The sequence below is a fragment of the Pararge aegeria genome, chromosome 18 (assembly GCF_905163445.1).
Source record: "Pararge aegeria chromosome 18, ilParAegt1.1, whole genome shotgun sequence".
In the NCBI taxonomy this organism is placed as follows: domain Eukaryota; kingdom Metazoa; phylum Arthropoda; class Insecta; order Lepidoptera; family Nymphalidae; genus Pararge; species Pararge aegeria.
In genome coordinates, this window is record NC_053197.1 from 5,786,736 (window position 1) to 5,800,613 (window position 13,878).

A 13,878-nucleotide genomic window follows, 5' to 3' on the forward strand; every position below is an offset into this window, starting at 1 on the left:
AACGATAGAATGTCTTTCTAACATACATGGGTTGTAGGTTCAAAAGGACGAGACGAGGCGTGTCAGGTATTACGTTCTGAGGATGAACAGAAATGTTGCTATATTTGAAGCGAGAGGTGGACATGAATGTTAGGACGGTTAAGATTAAAATATGAGACTGTAAATCATGTCTCAAAAATATTGTTGAAAGACTATTTAACTTTATTATGAATCTTGAAAGGTTTGTCCAAAATAATTATTGTAGGGAAGAGCCGACATGAGGAAACTTTTGTTCAAAATGATTCATATTATACGTCAGGTACCTAATATCGGAGATACTAAATTTGTGTATAGTCGCAGTAATAAACGTAGAAACGCTTATTAAATGGAACGGGAAGGGAGAGAGAGATGACCCTTTTAGGAGGGCCGGATGGGATGGCGACGGAGTATGGCCTTGAATAAGTTTCACAAGGCTATGCGTATCTTGGACAAGTTTTGCAGCTTTGCAGCAAGAAGATTATAGCTTACGTAAACCTTTTCAAATCCCCTCATAAGTTTTGATAGAACCGAAGTATATCGAGACTTCATGATTTCAATCAAACCCGTTTTTCGTATCACGATACAAAATTCTGATTCATTTAGAGAGTTGAGCCATTTTAATTAGAAACAGGAGTAAATCACCTTTAAAATGTATTACTCATTAATATGATGGGTAATGATGTTACAGTTTTAGTCATACATAAACTCATACAAACAATCCAGACAGGATGACGCGAATCTTGCGAAAATAAACTCAAGATTGGTTTGTGTTTATAGCGAATCCTATTCAAGATTAAGACGTCAATGGGAGAGAATTAGTACATCTACACATAAAAATGTGTTCGCGGAATGTGCTAAATTGGCAAATGTTATTAATTATATTGTTTATGTTTTATAAACGTAGTAAAACCCTATTCATCATTATTAAAATTTTCTAATGTATTCTTTTCTTTTAATAATTATATTTTAAGTGTGTCTGTTTAGAACTGACTTACCAAAAGTCAGAATTTTTCAATTCAATTCAATCTTTTCTGGCCTCAAATCTTCGTTCAATATGTTCTTATTTTGATCGTAGTTTATTTATTTTGAACGGGTTTAAAAGATATAAAGTTCATTTTATTTTCAATTGAGGAGGAAAAACTTTACAGAAAATAGTTCGGTGCAGTTATTTAATAACTTAAATATTATTATATTTATATATAAATAAATAAATGTTCTACGACAATGCCCAAATCGCCATCTAGACCCACAGTAAGCGTAGCTTGTGTTATGGGTTCCATGATGACTGATGCATATTTTTGTGATTAATATGCATAAACACTTATTATATATCTATATATAAACACCCAGACACTGAAAAACATTTATGTTATTCACACAATCATTTTTCAGATATGAGAATCGAACCCACGTTCTTGGACTCAGAAAGCAGGGTCGCTGCCCGCTGCACCAATCGGCCGTTGAAGTTGGTTCTAAGTTGCGTCTGGATAAATGCGAGTATTACAACCAATCTCCTTTAATAAGTGTATCTACTTATGAACAATTTAGTAAGAATCTCAGAGAACGGCCAAGTGGGTCTTGCAATACCGCTATTTGTTTCATAAGGCCATTTTCTATGTGACATAACGGTAGAACTGCAACCGGTAGAACATCAATAGATGGCAAAAATATGTAAGCAAAAACAACTGCGTTTAGTTGGTGCAGCCATTATCCTCATCAATCATATGACGCGGCGTAAAATTAAAGATTATACTCACTCAGTGCGTAAATTTTTACAACAGTCGTACTCTACAACTGCATTACAAATCCAATACGTTTTATTTGTAATAAAACATTAAGTTTTAATATCATTTTTGTTATATGATGAGCTACTCAAGTAATTGTCTACTAAGTTTATTTAGCATCTAGGTTTTACGTATCCAAAACGGATACTTATTGGGAATTTATGAAAATGCAATAAAGAGTTGCTGGTTATATGCCTGGCATCTGACACTAAGGCACTCTAGTGGAAGGAAATTCTTTAACGCCATCGATTAAATAGCGACTAGGTCTGCAGTTACTAATGAGCGCTGTCGGTGCTAGCTGGTACGGAGATTTGCTTTACAAAGTGTCAATGATCTGACGGAATTAATCTGAATTTGCGATTCGCCATCCAGATCCAACATAAGGTAGATTCGAAAAGATGAGTATAGACATTATTCAGTTTTGGGATCACATGGCACACCTACGTGATAATTTGCATTGATACAGTGCGTGTAGCAGAGATGAATTATGGCTTTGAAACATGGGCTACCTATGCACTATCTTTGTAACTAATAAGTAGGCTAAGAGACACGCAACGGGAAATGTAAATGGCTATGCTCAAAATGTCGTCTTAGAGAGAAATCTGAAATAATCAGATCTGTTATTATAAGTTACTTATAATAACAGAGCTGAAGTGGTGATGGGCCTGAAGCATAATTGGAGCCGGAGTGCCCCCCTAACCGGAAAGCTAGACCCTAAATAAATAGACGAAAAAAGTCAATTTGCATGAAGTCGCAGATCACAAATGGCACAAAACGTTGCATTTTGGAAATTCTTACAAAAACCTATACGTGTGATGCATCATCATGCTGCTAACGCTATTTATCCGTGATTTATTGAAAAGTTGGATCCATATACAACTTTACAATAAATCACGGATAAATACCGTAAAAAGTGCAAAGATCATGATTATTTAGTCGGCTCACCTCACTCTGCCCTCGTACATGCGTAATCTATTTTAAATTGATGGAAGGTCAACGCGTGGAGATCGCGGAGGAACATTCCGTGTAGTTAACACACGCAGTGTTGTGGCCCTTTCAAATGAGGTATGGACAGAAATATTATCGCATTGTAAATCAAAACGGATACCGACGGATAAACAGCTCTCTCTGGATTAAATCTCATGATTTGGACGTATGAGTCGACGCGTAGATCTTTGTAATCCATTTCAGCACACCGGTCTTTATATTGCTAAATTCGATGATGAAGAATAATATATGCGATTCTTTTAACGTATAGTAGTTAAATGTAAAATTCTGCTGATTGTAAGTCTAAAGATACAAATACCTTTGTAGCTTTGATAACTGAATCACACAGCCGCAATCATAAATTGTAAAAGGTCTAAAGTAGGATCGTCTTTTTTCGTTTTGAAAAATGCTACTTGATTTATATTAATTTAGTTTTTGTATTCAAATAAACATAGCGTAAAGTCTGCAATTATTATTATTTTAGTACAATAATAAACAATAACATGATTCTGAAGAAATGAACCAGCAGAAAAATAATCCGTTATCGCATATTGGCGACTTCAAGGAAACTGTGAGGGCGACATATGGCGGAGATGCGTCATTGCGAGCGCGATTCTAGCAAACTTAGCAATATTGTATTCTTAGCTTATTATATTACTTGTAGCTGGGTAGACTAAAGACGTCACAGCGTTGAATGTAGAACCACAATAGTTTAGTCATTCGAGTACTGAGCTTTATAAGGAAAAATGAATAGTCTTAACTTGGAAGGTTAAGATATGACTAAAAAAGGCAATTTTAAAAATTTAACCATGTGATCAATATTGTCTACACCTACACTCATATAAATGTGAGATCTTCAGCGTTGTGCACGACTAAAATGTAATTACGTTTTATTTACCTTTTATGGTAATGTATTCTTTTTTTTTAAGGAACAATAGATAATAAAGTGTACCTAACCTAGATTTAAGTAACTTTTTCTATGGTTTGCCTTAGTTTATAAAAGTTACGTTATTAAGAAACTGAGGAATTCAAATCTCAAACATGAATAGTTTGAAGTTTGATCCTGAAGCAGCCGTCGGCGTCGCGGGATGATTTCAATAAAACTAGTCTATTTTTTGGCCTCGACAATAATGCTCTAATAGTAAGCTCGTACTTTTATGAAACATTAGCTGTTGTCCACATTCTTCGTCCTCTTTTATTACGGTTTAAAACAAATCCTATGAGAACCGTTTGGTTTACTTTGATAAAAGTAAACTCTCCATCCTTACAATTAACTCTATGCCAAAAATCATGTTGATTGGTTGCTTGGTTAGGGCTTAAAGGTAGGACAAACAAAGAAGCATACTTTAGCATTTGTAATCTTAGTAAGGATTTAATTTCGTACTTATTTTGGTTTTTTTATAGCACTTATAACAAATCATCATTTTCTTGCTTCCCATCCACATAAAGAGAGTTATAATGGAGTCATCAATCTCATTTAAATAGTAAATGGCAACCTGTTGTTAAATGACAGGTTAGAGGCTATTATTCTTCACCATAGTCTATTTATTAGCCTGCCCAGGATTGTATACAAAGACACTATAAACTGTCATGGTTTACTCGACCGTGTAATTGATGCGAACCGCACCTTTGTTTTGTTTTTTTACCAACCAAAAATAATGTAGCAATTGTTATTTTTAACTAAAAAAGGTACAGACGCATGCAGTGGAAAAAAGTAGAACAGAAATTATGATTTTCATATTTGAAATACCTTTAAAAAAACAAGATTACGGTTTCAAGTGAAAGTTACATATAAAATAAAATTAAGACTACATACATAATGAAATAAATTTTAATTCTAATATAACGTTCCCAAACACTAACGATATAGGTTTCTAATAGTTCAAAATAATAACTATAAACATGACACAATAATTATCTTCATTATCGTGTAGTACAAACCTGTTTTCATGCTTATCCGCAGTAATTAGAGTACTAATAAAACTAATAACACTATCATTTGACAACTCAGCTTTCCAAACAGTACAGTACGGTTGAGATAAAGGAGTTAAAATTCTCATCTCTTTTTCCTTTCACGTTTTGGCTTTAAGGAGTGCCAAATTAGCACTTTGCAATTTACCAATGTAACGAATAATGGCAGATGTTTCTGAGTAAATGGAGTCATTTATTATGGATGTAACTCGAGAGATCTGCTAATTTTTGTACAGTAATTTACAAATAAAAAAAAACATGACTGGTCCTAAAGAATTAAATGATTACAGACAGCATTAACCAATTTGATGCTAAGAATACGGTTATCTTGAACTAACTTCAAATCCGGAAATGCAGCTAGCCAAATAACGGATTAACTGTAACTAAGCAATAAAATAATGCCTAGATTTACACGATCACTTACATTTACACAATCCCATTTTCTTTGCCTACACAAACATTGTTTGTAAAACGCGCAAATGGCAATAAAAGGGACTATCAATTCCTTTGTCGGCCCATCAAATTTAAATAGTTCTTTTACATTCAGTTTTATGTGTATACCTGACTATAGGCACTTTGTTTGCATTAAAATTTGTACTGTTTGAACATTTATAGGAATGTGCAGTCCAGTTTCCTGTGCATTTTAAATACACAGTAGACGGGTAAATAAATTGTTAATTTTGGTAAGTGTTAGTTAAATCGTAATATTTACTATTTATACTCTACGTCTATGTAATATTCACTCTATGACGTAGATATGCCTAGCGATAGTGGGATTTTGTTACAATGGTACCATACTACCCATATATTTTTGTATACTTTTAACGGATAGCTGCATATGATTATTTTGGCATCTGGAATTAAGTCTTTTCTTTTGTGTAGCACGCTCTGACTTGCAATGTCAGCAAACCTTATCATGTAATAGCTTTAATTTTTTAATATAAGTAAATACTCCTTACGTCTTTATGAAAACAATAAATTTCTTAAACCGCATTTATACTGAAATAAATTTTAGAAAGTGTCATTGTTTGAAAACGTATTAATGGACGCATGTTTTCTTAAGTTATACGTCATGTATTCCAGACTATTTTTTTTTTATATTATGTATCTGATCGTTACAAAATCAAGTCTAGAAATGTCGTTGCATATTATAAGTTATGCGCTAGCTTCGTCTCTTAAAATACAATACCGCTAACATGGTTATTGCAGTAGTATTCTTGTTAAGGCAAATTAAGTTTTATAAGTAAACAAATAATTTAACAAGCTTATTGTTTATTGTTATTAGGTACACACAATAACTAAGGGTAGCTCTAAATATAAATAATAACAAGATAAAAATCCGTAAGATTTATTTTTTAATTTTTCCGTCGTACATACCAGTTAACCGTAAGTACGTATTTTTAATTTAATCTTTTTATATAACCCTAATTTCAAAAGTCACATAATGATTATGTATTAAGTTTTAAAGTGCATACATATTGTAATATCTGAGTTATTCGTGTAAGTATCGTAATTTATCAGTTTTACTAAAGAGCTTCTGTCGAAGCTTTCAAACAGTCTACTGGCATTTGATGGATGATCAACAATGTTAAACGCAAGAAAGATAATGGAAAACGTTTACTGATTAATTGCTGTTCTTCATTTTCCAACATAATAGCTTTTAAAAAAATATTAGGTATCGTGCCGATTGGCTATGCAAAAGCGAAAAAATTTAATTAATTTAAACCTTTACGGCGTACGTTTTCAAAGGTATGTATCATATTGATATTGAATCATGAAGATTGTAATTGTATGTCATTTAAAAATGTGTAAGAAAAAATATTTATTCCACTTATAATAATTTATAACACATTCATAATATTAAATAAAAAATCTTTGCATAGACTTTTTTTTCTTACAAATACAATAAAATCCAAACATTAGGAACTCATTGTTAAGTCCTTGCTAGTAGCCTATTGTTTATTATTTCATTTTTTTTTAAATCAATCATTTCTTCCTTTTCAGGTATCCAATCACACGTTCCAGGACGGTATGTATGTTAAAAAAAATAAAAAACCAGACGAACACGTTTGTGTTCGTAGATAAGATATAACGTCGTAAGAACTTTACCATTGTGACCCACCTTTCGTCTCTATAAACAATTTAACTTCGACTTTCTAATGAAAGGATTACCTACCTTTATAAACCGGATTGGAACGAGGGACCTTAGGAGTTCTTTGTTAATAACATTTCGTCTTCACCAACCTATTTGTAATGTTTAAGCCTGTTAATTTACCATTGAAGTTTAGACGGGTATTCGGAACTGTTCATGACATTGCTTATTGGCGCATTCGATATAATCACGAACTTTTTAAAGAGTCCTTGTGGTCAATCCCAACTTAACTGTTGATTAAGTATGCGGTGAACAGGACATATACAGGACATGTGCAGCACACAGCGCAAGAGCCCACAAAATTAGATGTACAGCAAACTGCAGAGTTACAAAGGTTGAGGAAGAAGAAGCTAGAAGCTAGAAGGCCGGTAGATTTGAGTAGAGAGTAACATGGCAGATTTCCGATGCAGCAATTTGCTTGACCAAGATCTGCCCGGCTAGCATAGGCAAAAGAGAAAAAGTAAATCCCCGATTTACATCCCCTGCTAAATCTACGTGTCCGTCTGCCAAAGCATGGCAATAGGGAATAGTAGAAGTCCCCGTTTATTATCGCACGTATATTATTTCTCCTTGTGCGCCAATAATCGGAATGATGATAAAGCTGTTGGAGATGATACATTTTTATCTTTTCTCCGGGGAGACAAAAATCTTGTGCCCATGTTAGCCGTGCTGGGCTATAGAGCTTTAACTATGACATCTTCAGTCATAATCTAAAGATCAGGGTTTTTGTAAAGGTTTCTTTTTTTTAAATTGCGATTCTAGTAGCCTACTCCTACATCAAACTATTATTTATTATTTTATCATCCAACAAAGTTGTGTATCTTGACATACAGGTAAATCGAGGGGGCAATTATGGAGTCATGTGGGTAGTCTTCGCGAAACGTAGGTCGTTTACCTTACCCGCATGCGTGGGTGATTCGATGACCAGAATCCTCACGTACAGTCTGGAATCGATTATATTGAAATGAAATTATGATATCAACATAAAAGATTGTGGCCTCTTTATGTGGGATATTTTGAACTTGTATGTTTTACTTGTATGAATTGTTATGGATATAAACTGCATTAACAAGTATATTTGGTATTGTACTTAGTCCACAGATTATTCTGTATTGGCTATTAGATCATATCAGAAACATCAGAGATGGGTTCTGATTATTATTTGGTTAAACAAGCTATATTTTGTACTTAGTGATTTTGGCCATTTGTAAATATGTTTTATTTGATCCGATACGTACAACTCGTTTTTTTTCTCACCAATTTCATAAACTGAAAGTCTTTCTTTACAATCAGTTTATTAAGCAAGTCGGAATAAAAATAAAACAGACAACGCATTGAAATGCTAAACGCACGGAAGGAAAGTTGAAAAAACGGTAGGCAAGTTTATGCCAAATCGCTGCAAATATGCAAATTACCCCTGCAGACGATGAGGTCTGCTAATTCGTCGTAATATTATTATCTAGAGCGTGTATCCGCACCGGAACAGCTGATATGAATGAAAAACGCGACGAAAAGATAAAATTTGAAATAGTTTTCAATGAGACAATATTTCAGAAGATATCGAGGTACGCAAGGTAGTGTCAAATCACAGATTAATTATAACTGATATTATTTTTATTGTTCTAAGCGACGGATCAAGAAAATGAGCCACCTAATGGCAAGGAGGAAAACCAATGCCTATAAACAGAGCAAAACTTCGCAGGGCATGCAAGGAAGATCCTACAAAGTGCCGCGTTCATACTGTTTTTTGGCGACCTCTTCGTCAAAGGTATTGTAATCACTTCTATAGTAAAAGGATGATGCTGATAAACGTTTATGTATATATTATGTACCTATACGCTAATGAAAACTAGCAATTCAATTTGAAATATTATTTGCGTTAACACACACACAATATTATATTAGTGTTCGTGCCCATGAGCACTGTTATTCATCCAGAGAAATTGTTATAATTTCAAATAACAATGATTTCAGTTTCCTTTAAAAATAACCTAAAAATCTTTTGATAAGACTATTACTGCATATTTTATATGACATTTGTATAGTTTCTTCTCTAAAAGTAGTGTTTTTCTATCCTACAACTAGGCTTATTTCCAACAAGCGTTGCGCTTTGTATTAGTAGTTTAAAGAAGCCTCCGAATACTAACTATCCTAGAGGTAGAGATATTTACTTATTTGTTTTAATATAAGACTCTTTGTTAGTTATTTTATTTTTAATCTTCATAATAATAGGGACAAAGATGGTAGACTCCTGAGACATATCAAATTTCACAAACGACCTTGGAGAACTTAAATAACCGGTGAATAATTTAAGAGCAGGTTTCCAGATTTTTTAGAACTATTGAGCTCCGAGTATTATTTTTTGGAGCAATTTTCGTTTTGTGCAATAATATTATGAAGGCTATTCCACAAATTGTTTTCCAGCACGCTCGTGATATGTTGTAGGTTTAGAAAGTTGAGGTATTCAGGAAGGATAAACTAATTAACAGATTAAAACAGACATGCGATCGATCAACGATCGTTTTATCGGCGGGATTTAGGTAAGTACGTCAAATTGTTTTTGGGTTTGGGTAAAAAAATAAAATCTGCATTCATGCAATGCTACTTGGCTATATTTTATTTACTTAATGTTCGAAAACCGATACGTATACACATGTTAAGTAGACTGGTTGTGAAATGTGCATCGATCACGCGAATTTAGCGTAAGGTCATAAGTTATAATAATATCTGTTATACACGCAGATTTTTGACGTTTTACATTTTTCTACCTACTTGCCACAAATTGAGGCTAATCCAACTTACTATTTACTTATTTACTTAAAAAAATATATATATATTTTTATTAAAGATGAGTATTTATTATATTAAAGAAACAATAAAAGGTTTTACTGTGGTATAATTTGAATTAAATTTTATTATAAATGTTATAAATTTAGTATATATCCTCAGAGAGGCTTGGATCGTTTTATACTGCACCACAGTTCCACATAACATAAGTAATTCTAATGACGCGTCAATAATCCGAGTTTATTTCGGGATAATCTGTTTGTAGGTAAATACTAAGTTCAATTGTGTGTGAATCAAAATTAATAATATAATAACAGCTGTTATTACGTTCAAGGTTCGTGTTCGGAAATAGATTTACACACACATAATATCAGTTACTAGGTTTCCTAGAGCTCAAGATTCCGCAGTTTTACGATTTTACATCGTATTTTCTAACCGAAAATATTGTAGGGAATATTATGTTTTTTCTTGTATTTAAAACCTTTTTTATTCATTGGAATTTATAGAAATAGTAAAGAATATCAACACCAACTTGATACATTACTTTCTTTATTATTTTTTAACTTATTTAATTTGGTCTTAAGATGAACCCATAGTCAACTAATAATAGTTTATACCTACTTTATTATGTCACTGGCTGGTTATTGTCATTACTTCGAAACTTTTGTAAAAAGATTTAATATAGCATATTTGAAAAGAAAAGAGTTCACTTCAGTGAAATTATTTCTTGTTCCGGGCCATGAACAACGTATAAATATTGCAACAATATTAGTGTCACACATACACACACACATACACAGTAAACTATGTGATGCAATTTATTGAACCTTAAGTATTTTCATTCTTCAATCTAAGTTCAAAGATCAATTGTGGTCTGGATATCACTACATCATCTTGAATTTAAATTGAGTGTATTTCCATCTTGTGGGAATTTATTAGTTTAATGTAGAATTGATGTATGGTTTGGTGTGCTAGTGTGTTTTAACGAGACAGACAGATAAGTACAAAGGTACATAAAAATGTGCTTTATTGGTTAATGCACGCAAAATAACATACGATTGTAGGCAAAAACTTGAAGTTGTTGATTTGATCTCATCCTGGTAACCTGTGGTCTGATCTGTATTCTTGGGCTTAAGAACACAATCTCTCTCAATCACAGAATGAGAAGGGTTTAGACCTTAGTGCACCAAGCTGGCCAAGCGCAGCGCACTTTACAGGCCTTTGAGACCATTATGGAGGACTATAAGACCTGCAGGTTTCCTCACGATGTTTTTCTTTACCGTTAAAGCGAATGAAATTTAATTACTCAAAACGAGCATAACTCCGAAAAGTTAATAGTTGCTTGCTTGAACAAACTCTTAAAGGGTAGCCGAAGCCTAATCCACTGAGCTATCACCGTTACTAATAATATACGTTGCAAATATGACAGTAGAAGAAATTTGTATTCCAAAGGAACTGCATCAAGACGGACGTGGGTCGTGTGCCGCGATAGATGTTAATACACGGCGCCACATCGTGCATAGCAACTTGGTGATGAATATTGTATGAATTGAATTTTCTACCACCAAAGGAATCTGAGTAAAATACCAAAAATTGCAACTTTTCGCGATCAAACTCTAGTCACATCGCTTTAGTATTAATCTTAATGAAATAAAACCATGTCACGGTTTTAAAATATTCGCAAAGGTGTTCCTGTCAGTTACAAAAGGTGGCCACAACATCTGCGTACACTGCATCGCCAAGAATCACTGCGAGAATCAAGGCAACGCACCTGCTTTGTATAAACAGGTTGGATGTTCAAATAATCGGGTTACAATAAAATCATCTTGAGATTTTTTTTTGTCGCCGCTAAAATTGGTTTTTAATTTAAAATCGATACAAAAGGGATTCAATATGAAATTTGTGCCAACATTTATGCATATTAAAGCAAATGGTTATTGCAGCAAAAATATTTCCAGCGTGCGAGATATTTAAATAAATCTGAACTGTATTTCTGTTTATTTAATTTGCAAACAAGCGAGTTCTCGTAATCCCTACCGTATATTTTATTATTGTTCAACATCTGTTTCCAATTAAAAAGAAATGGTTTAATTGTTTACTGAACGTTGTTGTTGTATCATGAAAATGCAGAATGCCGTTCTTCAAATTTTCGCAAACTGTTAAATTTTATACGTTCTTTTACATTGTGGCATCTGGGTCATCTGGATCAGTTCCAAAAGTTTTGGAAGGGTTTGACACACTAGACAAATGTTGCTTTACAAAATGGCGTACATTAATCAAATTTCAATTGTTATTCGTGTGCTACTTAACTATAAGGTAGGATGTTTAATCATAAGGTGTACTTGTTATAAAGTTAAAATATGCGTAAGTATATGATAAATAATACCTCCGATGAAAAATTCTTAAGGGTTTAACAATCACTTTCTCATGAATGAAAGATAAAAGTAACAGCAAAAAGCTCTTTAGTATAAACAATGGGGAGATGTGGGAGCCTCGCCATTATGTTAAGATTCTCATAAATGAGAAAGAACTCTCAAGTGTGACCATGAGCTGTCTTGTGAGGAATCTTTTGAACGTAGTTTGACTAGGGGTCGCTGCTATGAGCTGTGTATAAAATGAAGTATTTTATCCAGTCTAGCTAAAGTACCAACAATGTATATTCTCCTTATTTAGGAACTATGTTAATCACCGAAAACATAAACTGTTTGTTTAATTAGGTACGTGTAGCCTTTAACAATCTGCCATTTGAATTCGTTAGCACGTTATAATTATGGAAATTCATAGGCGAGTTAATTAGTATTCCGCGATATGAGTGTTGCTGGGATAAACTTGAACTACTTCATGGCAGCAATATTTTGAACATAAATAATTATTGTTTTATAACGTTTCATTTATTATAGATACATAAATATTTCAGATATTAAGAAGAGAGTCATTATAACAAAATAATACGCATAGATATTCTGGAGCTATTATGCAAGTTGGTAGTTGGTACCTCTTGCTAGTTAATAATCTTAATTACATACTCCACAACGATGATTAAACTATTACACTTACCTTATAATCAAATAGAAGACCTTAACACAATTTTATTTCAAATCAATATGAATCTACTTAGCAGATATGAGTAATAAATAGGGCATCTATCGGTTACGCTTGGCATAATTCTGTCGTAAAAGGTCAGTGGCTGGTCGCGTGCGACATTTCATCGTGGGGTTTGGGGCGACACAAAGCAGGGTGGGTCGGGATGCGTCATCGCTACCCTCCACGCACCCTCCCCAACACCCCCAACCAAAACATCGATCGATCTCGCGGCCACTAAAGCCATGCGCAAAGCCCGCCCTTTTTGTTTATGCTTCGAAAAATCCGTATTTCCCAAACTGAATACAATCTTATCTTTATTCAATATAATGTCTTTCTTTAATGCCATGCCAAATTTGGGCATTACTGTGAGAATACGCTCTGATATGATAATGTTAACTAAAGATGACTGAATCGATGATATCACAATCACACGCTCCAATTACTAACATAGGTATTTAGTGGTAATTGATACTTACTGGCACTCGTTCATAATTTCCTCCTGCGAACGAACTTGCACCGGGGCGAGCTTCTCCACGCTTTCTTCGTAATTTCCAAAGCACTTTGTAATCTTCTCATCAAACGTGTTCACCAGATCTTCAAGCGAGCCGGAGAAAGTCTCCGTGAAATTATCTCCTTCACCGTTCTGCATATTGTCCTGTTTACACTTCACCGGTCTCGGTTCGTCATTATCGTTGATTTTATTGGAGTCAGTTTTAATTTTTACCATATCACTTTTAAGCTTGTTTAAGTTGTTGAGGAGTATGTCGTTGCCATTTATGGTCTTCTGCGGATAGTCCGCAGTAGAAAGACAGTCGTCCGCCTCTTCGATTTGAGCAAGAGGCGCCTCGAACTCTAGTTCGGCCATCCTGCCAGCTGATTCTCGCATGACCGTACGTCCAACCGCGCCAATTACCGCGCGAACACTGCGCTCATCGGTCGACACGGTCAACCGCGCCAACTGTGTCGCGCATGAGACTCTGTATATGATATTATAAACATGAAATGCTTTGCATAAAACTAAGCCAACTATGCAAAAAGCAATCTTTACGGGTAAAATCTGCGCATATCAGAAAAAAATATGTATGGACATGATTT

The 13,878-nt window shown here is 34.0% G+C and overlaps 1 protein-coding gene across 3 annotated transcripts in view; it reads right to left on the minus strand.

Annotated features, from left to right (window-relative positions):
• The window catches only part of LOC120631416 (fasciculation and elongation protein zeta-2), a 75,711-nt gene extending 61,995 nt beyond the window's left edge, over positions 1-13,716 (minus strand). For all 3 annotated transcript variants that reach the window (XM_039900991.1, XM_039900990.1, XM_039900989.1), the window contains exon 1: positions 13,260-13,716. In XM_039900991.1, coding sequence (XP_039756925.1) covers positions 13,260-13,669 — 410 coding nt within the window. In that variant the 5' untranslated portion in view covers positions 13,670-13,716. The remainder of the gene's footprint in view (positions 1-13,259) is intronic.
• Positions 13,717-13,878: the final 162 nt, after the last annotated feature.